This window comes from Aotus nancymaae, unplaced genomic scaffold (genome assembly GCF_030222135.1).
Source record: "Aotus nancymaae isolate 86718 unplaced genomic scaffold, 86718_ANA_hifiasm-v0.15.2.pri h1tg000020l, whole genome shotgun sequence".
NCBI lineage: Eukaryota > Metazoa > Chordata > Mammalia > Primates > Aotidae > Aotus > Aotus nancymaae.
Window position 1 is genome coordinate 26,694,326 of NW_026988432.1, and position 20,073 is coordinate 26,714,398.

The 20,073-nt window shown below is 49.2% G+C and overlaps 1 protein-coding gene across 3 annotated transcripts in view; it reads right to left on the minus strand.

Moving 5' to 3' along the window:
* Positions 1-20,073, minus strand: part of MAPK4 (mitogen-activated protein kinase 4) — a 176,271-nt gene that overhangs the window by 10,492 nt on the left and 145,706 nt on the right. For all 3 annotated transcript variants that reach the window (XM_012440887.2, XM_064379155.1, XM_012440888.2), the window contains 2 exons: positions 6,313-6,457; positions 47-208 (listed from right to left, as the gene is read on the minus strand). In XM_012440887.2, the coding sequence (XP_012296310.1) occupies positions 47-208; positions 6,313-6,457 (307 nt within the window). The remainder of the gene's footprint in view (positions 1-46; positions 209-6,312; positions 6,458-20,073) is intronic.

Here is a 20,073-nt window from a genome sequence, read left to right on the forward strand (position 1 = left end):
AGCTCATCCTCCCAGGACACTTGGCCTGGCTGCCAGGTTCAGGTACCTTCGCTGTTCACTTCGGGGAGCAGCTTGCGCAGAGGCCTCTTCACTTCCCAGGTGCTGCTGACGAAGGAAGGCATCACCCTGAGCAGCTCGTCCTTGTCTTCCTCCCGGATCACAGGGATGGTCTCCAGGATGAGTTGCATCTGCTCCAGCTCATGGGCCCCTGGAGAGGCAACGCCAGATGGTAAGTGTGCTGCCCAAGAGGCTGTGGTGTGCAGTAGCCTGAAAGCGGTGCCAGGTGTTCTGGAAGGAACAACACAGGGCAGTGGGGCAGCACTGGGCTGGGGCCGGGGTTCTAGTCTTCACTTGCTACACAACTCTGGGCAGGTGGCTGCCATCTCTGGGGCTTGGCTTTGTGAAATGTAGAAAGAACGGGTTGTATCTGGTAATCTGCAAGGCCCCATATATGCCCCTAGCATTCTGTGTCTCAGACCACTTGGATATAAGTCAGCACTAAAGAATGGGAACAGCCTGGCCCAAGGCCTTCCAAGTGCAACTTCCCATAGGCCTCTCTGCATAATCTTTACTAGGATGGGGAAGGAAACAGTTTTAAGGCTAGGAATGAGCCATACCTTTTGGTTTCCAATTAAGAGGATTCCATGTAGGAAACTCTCAAGAGAAAAAACATCAGGTTTGGGATGTGTCTTGAGCACACGGGTTCTGTGCTCCTTGGGGGAAGGAAGACAGGCTATGCCAGGTTTGCAGGGGAACTTTGGTGGGACAGGATAGACCCAAGCATTCATTTATTCACTCCCTCATTCATTCCATAAATAGTTATTTATTGAGCACTGTCTCCATGCCAGGCCTCATGCTGGATGCTGGGAATGGATGAGGCATAGTTCTCATTCATAAGAAACTCAACTCATCTCCCACACCCAGGCAACCACTGGCCATTGTATGGCATTTCTGGCACGGACAGATGGGTGTCCTTGCTGTCCTTCTCCAACCTCCAGGCCGTTCTTCTGTTACTCCCATTTTCTCTTTTTTGATTGAGTTGCCTTTCCACTTAGCTCTACTAGGTTAAAACCTCAGCCATACCTCTCCCTCCTCCATCCAGCTGCACAGAGGGCCCTCCCCTTGCCATGAATTCCCATGAGATTCCAGTCTTCCAGATGTTGGTGGCCTAGGATGAGGGCTTTCCCACGTCCCTCTACGATTCCCTGTGTGGCACTAACACGTGAATACTGACAGAGGAAGTGCCTGCAACCTCAGGGTCTCTCCTGAAGAGGTCCTTTTGGCCTCTCCCCGCAGTGGACTCACTGGGTCAGTTCAGGGCTCTGGAAGCCCCTTGTGGGGTCCTCCCTCCAAATGTGTACTACACACCACTCACCCAGGGACCATGAGGTCAATGGGTGACCAAGCTGCAGACAGAGATGGTGGGACTTTGCTTCCAAGCCCCTGACCCCTCTCCTGTGTGACACACAAACCAGTAATACACAGCCTTGTGCTTGGAGTAGCTTCTTTAGCCACAGGGCGCAGTGGCAGAAAATGAGCCTCCCTCACTTGTCTGCTCTTGCCTGAGATCAAAGGTGTTATATGGGAGGCAGCCAGTGGGGCCTCCCTGGCAATCCATGGCCTGGGGCAGAAAGCAGGAGCTTTGGTGGCAGACAGTCCTGGAGGCAGACCTAGCTCTCCCCACATTCTCCCTAGCCACCCCTTGTGGAATGAGGATTATTTATACTTGGAATGAGTATTATAAGGAGTTGAGTGTGTTGGCAGATGCAGGCTCCTGGGGAAACACCTGTGTAGTAGATGTTTAATAATTATTGACGGCCGGGCACAGTGGCTCACGCCTATAATCCCAGCACTTTGGGAGGCCAAGGCGGGTGGATCACGAGGTCAAGGGATCGAGAACATCCTGGTTAACATGGTGAAACCCCATCTCTACTAAACATACAAACAATTAGCTGAGCATGGTGGGGTGCGCCTGTAGTCCCAGCTACTCGGGAGGCTGAGGCAGGAGAATTGCTTGAACCCAGGAGGCGGAGGTTGCGGTGAGCCGAGATCGTGCCATTGCACTCCAGCCTGGGTAACAAGAGCGAAACTCTGTCTCAAAAAAAAAATAATAATAATAATTATTGACTTCCTTTGCTTCTAGGAGCTGGGGAAGAGCAACTTTGAGAGAAGCTGATGAACTAAGTCCACGTTGGGGATTTATGTCCTAATCATCCCTGAGTGATTCTTTGTGACAGATGTCACTTGGGGGAGGCATCTTAACACTAAGTCTACTAAGCCACCACTGAAAATGGGAGAAGGTATGAAGCATGGTCAATGTCCCTTTCCTACTGAAAGAATGTCCTTTCCATGTCACACTAGCTGTTGCCTTCCCTGCCTCTCTTGCAACAAGCGGAGGCCATGTGACTCAAACAGGGACAGAGATCTCCTGGAAGGACTCTCGGGGAAGATGATCCTCCCTGGAAAGAGAGAAATGCAAGGAGAGCTGTCTGGCTACCCTGGCTGACCCCTCCCTACCTTTCTTCATTGGACACTTCCGTGTGCAAACCTGAAAGCTACTGCAACCATCTCGTGACCACAGACGGTGAGCCGGACAATGAGAAGTCAGTAGACTGTGGATTAAACAGTCTTGTCTGGGCTCTCCGTGAGTCACCTGCCTGCTGTGGCACGGAGAAGACCAGATCTCCTCCGTCTGGCCTGAAAGTTGTCAGCTTGATAGCAGGGCGAGTGGAGCAGAGCCCTGTGAGCTGAGGGTTCAAGGCCAGGAAAACAGGGGCAGCCAGGCACCCAGATCACGGTGGCAGGGCCAGAGATGTTGAGCCATCTAGGGTTTAGTGACTATGGCTAGAGCAGAAAGAGTCTTTGAGTCAGAATCCAGGGCGAGACCTCTCTCCCTCCTGTTCCTTTCTCTCCTTCCTCGAATTGGATAGAAAATATGGAATGGGGAGGTCTTTGCAATTTCACTTGGAAAAATAAGATAGCAGGATGGCTCACCCTGGGCACAGATAGGTTCACTGTGTATTGTTTTTTTTAACCCCTTGTGTCCCCCGCTGGACCATCAGACCTTAGGGAACAGAGACTATGTCTTACTCAGTCTTGCATCCCCAGCACGTGGTCAAGGATACACCCAAAGCACAAAATCCACTAGAGGGAAAGCTGTTAGGGGCTCCTGACAGTCCAGGGGGCACATGAAGACATTTGTACTCAGGGCCTAAATGCTTGGACACAAGCCCTGACTTCTGCTTCATCTGACTTTCCTGCCATTGTTTTTATTTTACCTTTTTTGTTGACTCTGTCTCAAAATAAAGACTTTCTTAGCTCTTCAGACATGGCTTTGTCTTAAAGCCCTGCCAGCATTCCCTTAGAAAGGTCACGCTCAGCCATCTCTTCTTCTCTGAGCTCAGTTCCCAACCCTGCATTACTTGAAACCAAGTAACTCGTTAAATAAGAGGTGGGATGTCCTGGGCCCCTTCTCAGGCTGGCATCTAGAACTCTGTGTCAGGATCCTAAGTTCCCTGGAGAGGACTTTGTCTGACTTTCCCCTGCTTCCTCACTGTCCCCTTGCCCCACAGCAGTGCCTCTCCCCATCCTTAGCACTATGTTCTGTGCACACAGCAGATGAGCAGCTGTCAGAGCGAGCGACTCTGATAGGTGAGTGAGCAGCTCTCTTTCACCTGTGGGCTTAGGCGGTCTGCAGTGCCCCTGAGCTAATTACTACACCAGCCGCCCATATGTAGTCACTCTACAGTGAGTAAGAACAACAGGCCAGCAACTGAGAATTGTCAGCCCCTCGTGGGGCTGCAGGGGATCTCACGTAGCCCGGCCACTTGCAGGCTCACATTGGTAGACAGGGAGAAAGTCAGGATTTCAGGGTGGAGAGTGCCCACTAAGGACATGCCTTTGCTCTCAGGGGATACCAGAAGGGCCACTGCTGTCTTATTTTTTGTGGGGCTCAGGGACTTTGGTGGGGGGAATCTTACTAGGTCTTGGGGTTCTGAAATGGGGCTGGGGTAACGCTATCCTATCCCCTCCGTCTCCCCTTCCTTCCCAACACCAGCAGGGCGGGGTAGCTCCAGGAGCCCAGGCCTGCCAATGCAGGCTGTGAATGCTGGCCATGCCGCCTGTGAGCTGATGCCCAGAGAGAAAACACACTCCCCCTGGGCCACACTGCAGTCATCAATCAAGCAAGGGGATGGGGTGGGGCCTTCCAGCTTTCACGTCCTTTTCCCTTCCCCGACACTCAGCTTCCCAGCGCCTGCCACTCTGATGCTGGCTTCAGATCTCGCCTCCCCTGAGCGACTCTGGGTGACGACATAAAGTCGGATATGGGGAGGACAGGCTGACAACAAGGGCAGCGAGTGTCCCAGGAACTGAGGAGGTGGGGCTGCTTGGCCAGGACAAGATATGAGTGAGCCACATCAGCCTCACAGCCGGAATGACGTGAGACCAACTGTGGGGAAGGAGGCTGTGACGTAGGTGCCGACAGCCTCAGCGTGGGGATGACGGAGATGAGATGAGGTGCTGGCATGGGAGGACAAGGTAGAGAAGAGGAGCGGCCATCAGGTGGGCCACAGAGGAGGGCCGCTTTGTTAACAGCAGGGAAGCAATGGTGAGCAAGGATGCAGAGGCTCTATCCCACTCTGTGTGGTGCATGGGAGAGAGGATGGCCTTCATTCCAAAGAGTTGAGGGGAGATGGTGTCCCACGAGGAGAAGCAGGGCGGGCCGAGGAGGCTGGGAGAGCTCTCCGCAGGGAGGCTGAGGCTGAGACAGCATGGTTGTGGGGAGGGGCAGAGCTGTGAGCACGGAGGAGAGAGGTCAGGCAGGAGGACCGGGTATGAGAAGGTCCAGAGGTCTTTTAGGGGTTTAGAATCCAGGCAGAGGACAGGTGGCAAGGGGGTGGGCCCTCAGGGCTCTGTCTGCCACGCTGCGGCCATAGCCTGTGGAGACTGGCCTCACTGCGGTCCTCTACCAGGGGTGGTCTGGAATATTTCTGGGCTTCCAGCCTCTGCAAAGTTAGCCTGGGTGGAGGGGGTGGATGAAAATTCTTTGGGTAAGTGACAGCGGCACTTAGGGCTGAGGGTGGAAACTTGGGAAGGGCTGAAGGACACAGTGTGGAGGAAGAAGAGCCCGTGTGGGGTGAGAAGCAACTGCGGGGGACTTGCCAGAGAGGGAGGAGGAAGCCGCCAGCCCGGGGAGCAGAGGGTTTCAAGAAGGAGGGGACGATTATCGCTGACTACTGCTACAGGATGAGGCTGAAATGGATTCCCCTGGATTAAGAACATGGCAGTTTGGGTGGGAACAGCGTCAGACAGATGAAGAGGGAGTGAGCCACACTGCACGGTGAGGAGAGAATGGAAGGGAGGGAGTGAAGAGAGCAAGTGCTCTTCCAAGCAAAGAGGGAGAGAGCGAGAATGAGTGTGAAGTGCAAAGGGAGTGCCAAACGGCATGACTCATGCCCTGGGGAGTTAGGAGAGACATCATGGAGGACAAGACCTAAGCTGGGTTTTGAAGGTTCAGCAGTTTTCTGAGCAGAGAAGAGGGTGTTTGTGCCAAGATGAATACAACATGATGATGGATTAGGAAAACAGTGGGTCACCTGGTGTGGCTGAAGGATGGAGCAGTGGCAGGGAGTGGGGAGGGAGGGGCTAAAAATGTAGGGTGGGTGTATTTTCAGCCATCAGGCTCAAGATGTTTGAGTAGAAGTATGTCTTAGTCTATTCAGGCTGCCGTAACAAAATACCACAGTCTAGCAAAATACCACAGCCTCGGTGGCATACAAACATTATTTCTCACAGTTCTAGAGGCTGGAAAATACAAGATTAAGGAGCTGGCAGATTCGTGTCTGGTGAGGGGCCCATTCCTCCATAGATGGTGCCGTCTCAGTGTCTCCTTACACAGTGGAAGGGGCAAACAAGCTCCCTCCGGCCTCTTTTACAAGGGCACTAATCCCATTTATGAGAGCTCCATCCTCATGACCTAATCACCTTCTAAAGGCTCCACCTCCTAATAGCCTCACCCTGGGGGTTAGGATTTCAACCTGTGAATGTTAGCGGAACACAAGCATTTAGGCCATAGCAAAGTAGTTACTTGATTGCAAAAACTCCTGTGCTCAAAGCCTATTATTTTTTTAGCCTCGCCAGTATTTTTGCCTGATAATATGACAAGGTGCCTCCCTATAGTGCCATAAAAGCCACAGAAGTAATGTCAGCAAAAGATGAGCATGTTTTGTGACTGCATGTCTTTTGCACTCAGTTCTCCTTTCTATGGATCAACGCCAGATGAGAAGGAAGGTGGCACAGTTAGTAACTCACCAGCAAAGAGCATTCTCCCTGTAAGCATCTCGGCCAGGATGCAGCCGGCGGCCCACATGTCGATGGCTTTGGTGTAGTTATTGGGGGAGAGGAGCAGTCGTGGGGAGCGATACCACTTCGTTACCAACCCTTCTGACAGATAACCCTGAAAGACAAAATTTCAGGCCCCACTGATCAGTCATTTCCAATACCCTCCACCCATGCCTCTTCCAGTTTCCCCTCCCACGAAGCAGGCCTCTTTCAGAATCCCTTTCATTCTTGCCCCTTTCCTGTTGATCTTGAAGGAGCATGAGTAAACAGAGGTCTGGTTAGAGGGCTGGACCTGGTTTGTGGGGTTCAAATCTTTTGATGAGAGAATTTTTTTTTTTTTTTTTTGAGATGGAGTTTCACTCTTGTTGCCCAGACTGGAGTGCAATGGCACAATCTCAGCTCACTGCAACCTCTGCCTCCCAGGTTCAAGCGATTCTCCTGCCTCAGCCTACTGATTACAGGCATGTGTCACCATGCCCGGTTAATTTTGTATTTTTAGTAGAGACAGGGTTCCTCCATGTTGGTCAGGCTGGTCTCAAACTCCTGACCTCAGACGATCTGCCCACCTCAGCCTCCCAAAATGCTGGAATTACAGGCGTGAGCCACCGCACCCAGCTGAGAATCTTATGAGATCCGAGGGTTCTCCTTTGTAGAAAGGAATCCCGGTTATCAACATTTTAGAAGAAATGATTTCCCACCCCCACTTAACTCTGCTTAACAAGTCTGTCCTCCTCTAATAAGAAGATGGATAAACAGGAGCCCTGCTCAAGTTCATTACTGCCAGCAACAGAGTAACCATGAGACACTGGCGTTCCCTTTATCCAGAGGCTGACTCTCAGAAAGGGCCATACGCTTGAATTCAAGCTGGTTGCTTTGACACTGAAGATTAGAATTAATGCTGCCACAAAGCCAGGCAGCAGGGTCCTGCTGAGAACAGACAAGGCCAGCTTCATAACGGATGCAGGGAAACGCTTTGCGGAAGTAGTCCTGAACAACAAGGTGGACACAGCTTTTGTTGGCCCATGAGATTCTGGGAGTTTTACCTGGTGTCGTTTTGGAGGAATAAATGTTCTAGCTGATTTTGCCCATGGCTCAGTGATTTGTGGTCTGAGATGGACTCCCTCCTTATACAGCGAGGACGTATACCCACATATGATTTAGGAACATATACTCGGGGAATTTAGAAATTGTTTTCTACATAATTCAGAAAGCTGGGCCAAGAGTGACATCTGGAAAATGTCCATTTGGATTCCCTAGAACAGTCTTTCTAAAGTAAGAAAAACCAGTATAGACCCACTGGGGGTTAAGACGAGACAGGACTGAGGGGATCCGATGGGAGATTCCAGGGATGGTCTCGCTGCAGTTTCCAGTTTCGCATCTGCAATTCCCTTTCTATGGATGTGGAAGTATCACAGTCTCAGGTTAAAGCAGATGAAAAGCTAAGAAGCTCAGGACCCATGAGCTTCTGACCTATTGATCTGAAATCCCTTCATTTGTTCAGCAAAGATTTATTAAATGTGTAAAACGTTTGCAAAGCCCTGAATTAGGACAGCAGTTTTCTCCCCTCTGTGGCACATATTTCCTCTGAGTAGAGCCTCAAACTGGTAGAAGGAAGGAGGAAAAGTGGAAGCCACCCTTCAGCTGGAAATCACTAGCGCATCCCATGCCCTGGCCTTGATACTCTCACCCAAATGAAATCCTTAGAATTTGGAGAATGTGCCCTCTTCCTCTGTCCTTTGTGCATTTGCCTATGTACATTCCATGAAGGACGTCATCATACTCACTGTGCTACCAGCTGACACACTCAGGTCAACTTCCTCTCAGAAGCTTTCTTGTTTTGTTGCTGTTTCTTTACTTCTCTGCATCCCCACCCCTCCAAGGACCACTAGACTGTGCACCTGTCCTGGGCAGCAGCTGTATCTTGTTCTGCAGCTACTGTGCATTCCCCAGCCCCATGCCTCCTGAGAAGTGTTCAATAAACACTGCTGAACTGCTGAATGAATGAATGAAAAAGGAACATCTCATATGCTCTGAACCGCCTCCAAAATTTAGGCACCTTCTGCAGGGAAGAAGAGTAGAACCTGGACCTCCTTGTAGTCAAGGGTATAAAAGAAGAGGATCAGTGGATGAGATCCGAGTGTTCGCCTTTGTAGAACGGAGTTAAGGACCAGGATCAGTGGATCCTCTTCTATACACTTGACTATACGGAGGTCCATGTTCCACTTTGCAAGGCGGGTGAGGAATTTACATAAGTTGACAGCCACTTATGCCTTGTCTTGTTCCAAAAAGGGATTGGCCAATGTAATTTTTATAGGAGTTTAATTGCTTTAAAAGTCAAGTTTATTGAGGTAGAATTTACACAGGGTAAAATTCACTAGTTCTATGAGTTTTGACAAACACAGAGTCATGCCACCACAATCACAATCAAGATACGTAATAATTCCATTATCTCAAACAATTCCCTCCTGCCCTCTTCTGGTCACCACTAGTCTCAGCCCCTAGCAACTGCTCCTTTCTGTCTCTCTAGTTTTACTTCTATGTAAATGGAAAGACAGTACATAGCCTTTTGAGTCAGAATTCCTTCACTTAGCACAATGCATCTGAGACTCATCCACCGAGTGTACTGTGTCTACAGTAGAGTGTTAGGAATTTAAGTTTGATTCTAAAAGTTACAGAAACAAGCCAAATACTGTCTGTAGAAGTTCATTTCTGGGTGGGTGGGTTCTAAAAGAATAGTCTGGTTTTATTTTCAGTCAGAGGGTGAGATGGTCAGGGAAAGACTAAAGGAAGAGTACCCAGTGGGAGGTAGCTTCAGGGAAGTTTTCTCTGATATGTAAATGCACAGTCTTTTATGAAACAGAATGGTCTGAAATTGACATCTGCCTCTCCTCAGAGTCTAGGGCTAAAGAAAAGTGGGCACAGGGGGCTTTTTTCCTGAAACACTTGCCCTGAAAGTGAAAGAAAGATGTTGATATGGGTAAGGCTGCTCTTGGGCCAGGATTACGGACCAAGTCATGACAGGAGCTAAGCAAGTTCCTCTCCAGCAATTCCTTATTTTTGTTTTCTTTTTTTTGGAGTCTTGCTCTATCGCCAGGCTGGAGTGCAGTGGTGCAATCTCGGCTCACTGCAACCTCCATCTCCTGGGTTCAAGCGAATTCTTCTGCCTCAGCCTCCCGAGTAGCTGGGACCACAGGCACGTGCCACTACGCCCAGCTAATTTTTTTGTACTTTTAGTAGAGACGAGGTTTCACCATGTTGGTCAGGATGGTCTTGATCTCTTGACCTCGTGATCTGCCCTCCTCTGCCTCCCAAAGTGCTGGGATTACAGGTGTGAGCCACTGTGCCCGGCCCTTTCTTATTTTTCAATGAAAAACAAGAACCTGCTGAATTTTTAACTGGTAGCTATAAATAAATCACCACTTCCTTCCCAGTTTGGTGTTCGAGAGGTTTGTTTTGCGGCCTTTCCTGCTTCACTTTGAGACAGGTTCTCGCATTCTGTCGCCCAGGCTGGCATGCAGTGGCGCAATAGTGGCTCACTACAACCTCTGCCTCCCAGGCCCAAGGGATCCTCCCATCTCAGCCTCCAAGGAGCTGGGACCCCAGGTGCACACCACCACATCCGGCTAATTTTTGTATGTTTTGTAGAGATGGGGTTTCGTCATGTTGCCCAAGCTAGTCTCAAACTCCTGAGCTCATGTGATCTGCCTGCCTTGGCCTTTTGAAGTGCTGAGATTACAGGCATGAACCACTGTGCTCGACCCTTAAAGGGGATTTGTTGATATGTTTCAGAAGTCACAGGGCTGAGAAGAATTTGGAAAGGTACAGCATCTTATGTCAAGCTGGTGCAAGAGAAGCTCCAGGAAGGGAGCTCCATTCCCAGATCTGGGGGCAGACACAGTGGACCAGCGTCTGGCTGTCAGCTGAGCTGAGCCCTGTGTGTCTGAATGGGAAAGGCTCTGGGGCCCACAACATGGTACTGGTGATCTGAATTTAAGAGAGTGAATGGGGTGAAATTCAGAATTTTCTACAAAAAAAAAAAAAAAAATCTTGCTTTTCTGTGTCGATAGCACTCACGCAAACATGGTGAACGTTCCTAAAACCTGCTGGACTTTCTGTAAGAATGTGGCAAACACCAACCCCACAAAGTGACACAGTACAAGAAGGGCAAGGATTCTCTGTATGCCCAGGGAAAGCGGCGTTAGGACAGGAAGCAGAGTGTACGGTCGGCAAACTAAGCCGATTTTCCGGAAAAAGGCTAAAACTACAAAGAAGATCGTGCTAAGGCTTGAGTACATTGAGCCCAATGGCAGATCTAAGAGAACGCTGGCTATTAAAAGATGCAAGCATTTTGAACTGGGAGGAGATAAGAAAAGACCAAGTGATCCAGTTCTAAGTGTCTTCTTTTATGAAGACAATAAAATCTTGAGTTTATGTTAAAAAAAATCTTTAAAGAATATCCAGAAGTGGAGACCCAATTTTATTAAAAGAGCTCATAAATCAGTAAGTATATTGGCTCAAAAAAAAATCCTCAAGTAGACTTCTGCCCAAGCCTGTGGGGTGAGGACAGTTTCAGCTCCATTTGGATGTAGAGAGATGCATTCCTCTGTGATCGGACCTAGTCTTCCCTGCCGGGGTAGGCCCATGCACAGGGTGGCCGAGGAGGGAGTGGGCCGAACAGCAGGCACACTCGGTGCACGGGTGGGCGCGTCTGCATGCGGCTGTTGCAGGCCAGCTGGGGCCGGCCTCTGGCGTGAGGCTTCTCTGACATCACTGCTCTGAAGCGCACACTCCCACAATTCTCTGTGACCACCGCTTGGAGCACAAGAAACAAGACTGGAGTGGCCTCTTCCTCATCATCTTTCCTCCTGCCACATGTTCCCACCGGGAGGCAGATGAACGTGGTTTCCTTTCTAGACTCTTTTAAGGGACATTGGGGCCTTCATCAGCTATTGTTCCCACCCACCCATTTTGCTGTCACTTTAGAGTCATGGACAGCCCATGGGAGGCTCTGGCTTTGAAAGCTTCAAAGGTGTTTGGGAAATAATCTAGCAGCAGCTGCCCTGTGAAGAGCGTAATTAGGGGCCCCTGACGGATCTAGAGAGAAGGTATAATTAAAGCTCTGAGCATTCTCTTTGCAGAGGGGGCAGGGAAGCTGCCCTTGGTCCCAGCTCCCTGCTGGGGAATTCAGAACAGCCTGATCAAAGTCGCTCCAGAAGGGTGGGCACTCTGAACTGCTCCGGCGAGCCCACGCTGGGTGGGCACCAGTTCTGATCTCCTGTGCCTGCCCTTGCTGTGCTCTCACTGCCTGGTCTCTTGTGTCTGGGAGCTAGAAGGTTGGGGAAGAAGGCTCAATCCAATAAACCTTCTACTACACCCTTTAATGATAATGTGCCCACTAATCCCTCATGGGCGTAATGAATGAATGAATGAATGAATGAATGAATGAATTTATTTATTTGTGACAGGGTCTCGCTCTGTTGCCCAGGCTGGAGTACAGTGGTGCCATCTCTGTTCTCTGCAACCTCTGCCTCCTGGGTTCAAGTGATCCTCCCACCTCAGCCTCCCAAGTAGCTGGGACTACAGGCGCATGCCACCATACCTAGCCAATTTTTGTATTCTTTGTAGAGATGAGGTTTTGCCATGTTGCCCAGGCTGGTTTCAAACTCCTGAGCTCAAGTGATCCTCCCACCTCAGTTTTCCAAAGTTCTGGGATTACAGTCATGAGCCACTGTGCCTGGCCTGGTATGGTGAATTTAGATGAGACAACATTCTCCAAGAATAAAACCCCAGTCAACTTTAGCTCTGGGGTGGGGGTGAAGACAGGGTGAGAAGGATTGCTTTTCCTTTCATGCTGAATCAATATTTAGGGCTGCCCCTGTTTCCAGGCTAGGATGATGAGAGTCTCTGACAGCATTTCACGTGGTTAGAGAGATGAAATGTTGAGATGAAATGTTAATATTAAAAAAAAAAATGCAAGGACCAGGAAGTAATCATGGCCAACATTTCTGTGGGACTTACCCTGTGCCCAGCATGGTGTTGGTATTTTACATGAATTTGATGCAGGCCCTACACAGAGTAGTAAAATGATGGCACCAAGGTGCTGTAACTGAGAAGTGGTCAGGAGTGTCTGACTTCCGCACCCATCACTTACACACTGCACGGCCTTCCCCCATCCCTAATGACATGCTTGTGAATTCACAAGTACTTCGAGAGAAGTGCCAGTGAATGTGCAGACCACTCAGAGCTGCCGACTTGGAGTCCTCCAATCCCCATCTTGAATGAGCTCCCCAGGGGAGGCGAATGCCCCCTCCTAGTGTGGAAGGAGTTTCAGTGTAGGTTGCATGAGGGCCATGTGTGTCTCCGCTTTTCTAATTAGCCCTGGGCAGGCCTGCGCCCTGTAGTGGGCCCCTTCCAAGTCTTACTAGTGGGTGGGCACTCATGGAGCAAGGTGGCTGCAGGCTCTGTGCTTCCCCTCCACCCCTGTCATGCTTTCCCCCATTCCCTGGGCTGTCTGGAGAGCAGGGCTCAGGATTAACGGGCTCAGGAAGGACCCTGGCACTGTACTTCCTTGGAAGAGGTGGAAATGCACAGAGCGCCCCGGTCTGATCCAGGAGAAACTAGTTCAAGCCAAAAAGAAACCAGGCTGCAGAGAGGAAAAACTTAGCTTAGGGGAAAAGTGAGGCTGTGGCCTGGAGACTGTGATTCTTTCAGGGGACTGGGTTCCCAGGAGGAGCAGTGGACATCAAAGGCCTGTCACATAAGAACCTGGTAGTTTTAGTCTGGAGCACGTGGAAGGGGCGGGCGTGAGAGCTGCCTGCAGACATTGAAAGGCTGTCATGTAGAAGAGGAGCTAACCTTGTTCTCTGAGCCTCTGGGGACAGCCGAGAGCCAATGTGTGAGACAGAAATCTATGCGACATGATAATACCAGCTAACATTTATTGAGCTCCTCAGACTGTTTTATCTGCTTTACATGGATTAACTCATTTCATCCTCCCAGCAATCCCATGGGGGTAGGGACTCTCATGATAGTCATTTTACAGGGAGGAAACTGAGGCACAGAGAAGGTAAGCAGCCTGTCCATACTCACACCGGCTATAAGTGGCACAGGTGGAATTCAACCCCAGGCTGTGCAGATGTAGCTCCTTTGATCTGAATAGAGGCTTCCACTGCCTCTCACATAAGAGAAACCGACCTCTAAGGCTGCCAGGGCTATCTGTGGGGGTTTGGGCTGTCTAGACAGGCAGAGGGTCCAAGCACAGAACAGACAGTCTTGAGGAGACATGTGCCAACACCATCTTCCTGGTGGAGGCCCTAAAGCATGGCTTCTCAAACTTTGGGGTGCTCTCAGATCCCTCAAGGACCTTGACTGGTTAAGTGCAGATTCCATTTCTCACAAGGCGATGATGATGCTGCAGTTCAGAGGACCACACTTGGACCAGCAAGTCCCTAGATGGTCTTTATGATGCTGGCCTGCTCTGGGAAATTATGATTTGCTTTACTTAAAGGCCAGGCAGATTTCTCAAACCGAGCAGCAGACTGACCTATAATAGGGGTTAATTCTTTGAGTTACAGACACTCATCAAAAGATCATTTAGAAGACCAACATCCTCCCAGAGGTCCTGCTAAAGCAGACATATACAGCCGCTCTTCTGCAGTCTTCTCCCTCTGAAGACATAATTCTTATTTGTGCCAATGTACATATGAAGCACAGGAGAAACGTTTTTAAAAAGGAATAATACCACAGCCAAATAGCAAACTCATTCCATTAAACTCATTTCCAGCAAAACATGCAGCAGGGACTCTCTCAAATGGAGGGAGGGAACACATCACAAAGCTTGGCTCACATCGCAATCGCTGGTAAATCATCTGGCACGTTCTGTTATGCAGCTAAAGTAAATATGGGTGAAGAAATTGTATGGCTAAATCAGCTGCACTGAATTTTCATGAACTTCTGAGATGCCCTAAACGCCGATCCCCTTTCAGGACTGTCCCTCCCCCACTCCACCCTCTGGGGATCCTGGCCAGATCCAGAAATTCATCATCTCTTCCCAGGTTTCCATGGAAATCAACCAAAAGCTCATATAAACTCCCACAGGCCTGCAGGCCCTTGTTGGACACTCCAGACCCCGTGCACACACTTCCTTTTACTTAAAAAAATCATAATAAAATTGCCGTAAAAAATGTAATTGTGATAAAATACACATACCATAAAATTCACCATTTTAACCGTTAAGCATACAGTTCAGTGGCATTAAGTACATTCGCAGTGCTGTTCAACCATCACCACCATCCACCACCAGAACTATTTTCTTTTCTTTTTTTTTGAGACAGAGTCTCACTTTGTTGCCGAGTCTGGAGTGCGGTGGCATGATCATGACTTACTGCAGTCTCGACCCCTTCGGGAAGCTAAAGCGATCTTTGTGCTTTAGCCCCCTGAAGTAGCTGGACTACAGGTGTGCGCCACCCTGTCTGGCTAATTTGTATTTTTTGTAGAGATGGAGTTTTGCCATTTTGCTGAGGCAGTTCTTGTATTGCTGAGCTCAAGTCATCCACCTGCCTCCTCGGCCTCTCAAAGTGCTGGGATTATAGGCAAGAGCCACTGCACCCGGCCAAGAACTCTTTTCATCTTGCAAAACTGAAAGTCTGTCCCCCTTAAACAATAACTTTACCCTTACCCCCTGCCTCTGGCAACCACCATGCTACTTTCTATCTGTATGAGTTTGACTGCTCTAGGGAACTCACAGAAGTAGAATCGTACAGGCTTTGTCCTTTTGCATCTGGCTTATTTCACTTAGCATAATGTACTTCTCCTTACTTTTAAATAGGAAAGTGGGAGCAACGGAGTTGGGCTTCTTTTTAAAAAGCACTTTGTTGAAATGTGGTTGTCTTCTAATTCAGCTAGAGCTCACCATCTGATAAAAGCTTTGGACATTATCCTCATGGCGTCCAAATCATGAACTCTGAATGCTATTACAGTTTAAAAACTTAATAACATGTTCTCTTTGTTCAGTGATGTACCAGGACTTGCAGCTCCATTACCACCATCCTCACCAGGACCAGTGGCTGGGCTGGGTTGAGAGGTGGGTGGAGGGATGATTTGGTTGGGCTGCTTCTGCCTCAGTTTCCCCATCTGCTTTTGCTGTTGGAGGGGCTACAAGTTCTCCTCTGTTGGGCATTAGCATCCTGGGTGCTGCATGACAACTGACAGCAGTCTTTAAGTGAGGAACCCTGCTAGGCCAAAGTGATTAATTTTTAATAGGCTGGTCTGTGTGCTTTCAGTAAGATGCATTAACTGTCAAGCCATAAAGACATCTGTCATGCTGGCTTTCAAGGGGAAATCTGGTGGCACTCTGGAGCAGTGGCTCTCAGACCTGCTACAGGCTGGACATACCTGGGGAACTTAAAAAAAATCCAGACATTCAGGCCACCTGCTGTGCCAGTCACTTCAGAGTCTCGTGGGGTGGGACCCAGGCATCAGTGAGTTTTTTTGCAACTCCCCAAGTGATTCCAAAGTGTAGCTGTATTTGAGAACCAGCATCCCCTGAGGTCTTGAGTTCGCCTGCTTTGGAAAGGTAAGTAGTATTTTTATGGTTCCTGGATGAGTACAGGTTTCTATTTCTACCTCCCCTCAGGATGAGATAAATCCTTGAGTAGCTACAGAGGTTTTCCCCAGATGGCTGAACCATAGGAAGTAAACATTTACTGAAAAATCACTGATCACAATAATAGCTGTCGTTTATTGAGAAATTACGATGAGCCAGGCACTGTGCCAAGTACTGCTTTATGAATAGTGCATTTAATTATCAAAATGACCCTGTGAAACAGGTAGAGAGAGGGAGCTAAATTGAGCAAGGTCAAATTAACGAATAATTGGCAGAGCTGAGATCCGATCCCAGCAGTGAGTAAAACAAAGTCCCTGTAATCATGGAGTGCACATTTTGGTAGGAAAGACAGCTGAACAAACAAATGTGTGATACGTCTAGTGGAGACAAGGACAAGGAATGGAAATAAGGCAGGCTAAGGAGGTAGAGAGTGATGGGGTGGGTGGTCCAGAAAGGGCTCTCGGATAAGGAGACATTTGAGCAGAGACCAGAGTGAGTCAAAGGTGAGCCATGTGGCCATGTGGTAGAAGACATCAGAGACGTCGATCTCCGAGCCCCAGGCCTCCCCTTTCTGTCCCCCACCTCTTCCCCTGAGGAGGGTAGAACCTTTCTCCTCCCTCCTAGCAAACTTTCCTCTCAGCTCACTTATACAGCCAGGTATATAACTGAGAGCACATTAGAGATGGGAGGGAATATCTGTTGATATCCACTCTGTACAAGGGATTTTGCCAGCAGTAGCTCAGCTCACCTCCTGAGAACGCTGCTGAAGGTAAGTGTTTCTTTTTCATTTTACATTTGCAGATATTATTTCAGGACTCTCCTGCTTGACTTAGCTGGCAAGGCTTTGTGATCATACAGCATCCTGGACCCCTTCATCTCTAACTTCATAACTTGATAGCAGGGGTAGCCGTGAGGGCTCCTGAAGGCAAGAGCCAGCTGTTTTCTGTCTGCAGAGCACCCCTGCACAGGTTAGGTGCCCACTTACAATCGGGTGAATGAATGGAGTACAAACTTTGAGCTAAAGGAATGATTGACATGCCATGAAATTCAGGAACTGACCACCAGTCAGGAGAAAATTAGTTCGAAGTTTAATTGCTGTGTAAAAATCTCAGGACAAAGGTAGTGTCTGTGTTCAAGTCGAGCTCCTGCCGGGTGGGGTATGGGTGCGGCTTTCTATTAAACATGCTCTTCATGCTACGGTGTGGAAGCCAGACCCCTTGGGCTGCTAATCTTGCCTGGGACCAACCTGAAGGTCCGACTCAGAGCTTTACTGCACCCCTCCACACCTCCACCCTCAAAAAGAAAATGTGAGTCCAAAAGCACTTTTGAAAATGGGTAATAATAATGACCACCTGCCAGGTGCTGACCATGAGCTCGGGGCGCTCCTCACCCTCTCTGTCTCCTTCCATTCGGTCATCATGATGCTCTCCCAGAATGGCTGCTGTCATTGTCCCTACTCCACAGAAGAGAATGCAGAGGCAGGGAGGGTAACGACACAGCATAGTCCAACAGCACAGAGTCCTCCATCAGCCCTCCAGGCCCCAAAGTCCCCCTCCAACTTCAGCCTCTTCACAGCTGCTCCCACTCCACAGGACTGAAACTCTTCCCAGTTTGACTTGCAGAGCACGCTCAGAACAAAAGGAACTTTTCAGAAGGCTCTGGAATATGACCCACAACTCTTGTGATGCAATCAGTAGAGTAAGAGAAATCAGAGAGAGATATACATCTTTTTTTTGGAGACAGGATCTCACTTTGAGTGGCTTGATCTCCTGGGTTCAAGCGATCCTCCTCCTGCCTCAGCCTCCCAAGTAGCTGGGACTACAGGCACATGCCACCAAGCCTGGCTAATTTTTGTACTTTTTGTAGAGACAGGGTTTCACCATGTTGGCCAGCTAGTCTCAAACTTCTGAGCTCAACTGTTGCACCCACCTCAGCCTCCCAAAGTGCTAGGATTACAGGCATGAGACACCGTGCCTGGCCTGTCTTGCTTTTTTCTATTGATGCAAGATGAGGGAGAACTTAGATGGGTCTGGAGAGCATGACAGATTTTGGAGTCTCTGGGTAGACTCATTATACAGATGGTGTGGGAGGGAATGAAATGGGCCTTAGAGAGCTTACCTGAAGTTTTAAAAGTCTCTCTGTCACAGGGTCTGCCTGGGAAGGGCAGGTCTGGGGAAGGAGGAGGCTCCTGCTGGCCCAGCCTAAATGTAGGCAGGAAGCAACTCCCTGCAGAACATGGGGGATGCCCATGCTCCTCCTGAACTTGACCACCTGCCTGTCCTGGTACAGAAGTCTCACCTACAGAGTCGCTGCTTTTAGTTAAGGTAGTGTTTCCTGAAATGAGTTCACATTCGGAAGGTGTTGATAGCTAGCAGGGGAGATAGGATGTGTGCCCAAACACTCTTCGGACAGGCTGGCAACAACCAATGAGGTTTATTTACAAAGTCTCAGAATCTTCTAGATGGGGATTTAGTGTGTGGCTCTTGTCAAACCTCTTTGACCCCTTCTCCACTTTTTTCTAGGTGCATCATGGGGACCAATCTTAGGACAGGCTGTGAGGAGTGCTGGGTAAGGTCAGCGTTAATGTCAACACATCAATTCAATACCTGGGAGAGGAAACATATTGACCTGCTAAGCCCACTGTCTTCCGTTAGCAAGACGAATGTTATGGCACCTGCTGAATGCTGTGTGAATGGAGGTGCACGGCCTCCCCCACTTATCCTGAGAGCCCCTGAGTGCTGGGACCTCTTAGTATGGCCGGTGCCTGCAGATGGAAGATGCTGAAGGCAGGTGGCTGCATGTTACAAAAACCATTAGAAATGCCAGCTACTTTCGTTCCACAGAGGCTGTGTCCCCTAGGGAAGCAGGGATGGATGTTTTGGCTAGGAAAGGGAGGCCGGGCAAGGTGGGGAGTGCGGGTTACTGGAGGAAGGAGGTGCCTGCTGGATGAGCAGCACTGAGGCCACTGCCCAGGCTGGCCAGGCAGGGAAGAAGCACACGCAGCGGCGATGGAAGAGGGGAGTGAGCATGGGGAGGGCAGGAAAAAGGCCCTGAGATCAACTCAAGAGGGGTCTCCAGAGTTGCTTCTATTAGGGTCCAAATCCAACTCTTGGCTCGGTAACCCTGTCTGACCCTGACCTTGGGAAGCGTCTTTTTGCCCTGGTGACCCAAGGTCTCACCTTGGTGACCCAGGCAGCCTGCCTGGATCATACTATTAATAGGGGACCACATCATTTCTGCAGAAACTCTTCTGGGAAAACCTGCAAGTTACAGGCAGGTACACCACTTTCGAAGTGCCCACATGCTGGGAGGCAGCTCCCAGGTCACCTGTTCCAGAGAATTACAGTCTCATTTCAGATGCTCTTTTAACAGGCCTTTACCAAGTGTTTCCCGTGGGTCCGGCCCTGTGTGTGGTACTCTGAATCAGGGGACTTGTCTTCAGGGAGCTTACACTCCAGCTCTGGGCAGTAAGCTGGTTCAACTGCAAAGACTATTACGAAACCAGGGCACAGTCAACACTGGGTGAGGGCAGGGGGATGGGGCAGTCACTATATGAAGAAGGAAACAGAAAAGCGGCCAGGTTGGATCTAGGTTTGGGGAGCCTCTTAAAAATACAAAATCATGAACACACAATTAGATATAAAAGTGAATATTTATGTTTAATCAGAAAAGTAACTGCAGCAAATTTAAAATTATAAAAAGCTGGTAAATACTACCAACAGCACGCAATTCATAAAAATAACATTTTTACTAATTAGCTGCTTGGCAAACTGCAGGGAGCAAATGTAAACATGCTGCATGATCTCTGATCTTCTCTTCTGTGACAATTTTGTAATATGATTCTTTTGTTTTTTAAGAGATAGGGTCTTGCTATGTTGCCCAGGCTAGATTCAAACTTCTGGGCTCAAGTGAACCTCTGACCTCAGCCTCTTGAGTAGCTGGGACTACAGGCATGCATGCACCACCATGCCCAGCTTGAAAGATAACTCCGTTTTTGAAAGATAGTTAAAAAGATAACTGTCTTTCTTCTAGTGTGGTTGATACTTTAGTATAGTTTTTTTTTTTTTTTTTAGGACAGAGTCTCTCTCCATCACCCAGGCTGGAGTGCAGTGGCATGATCTCGGCTC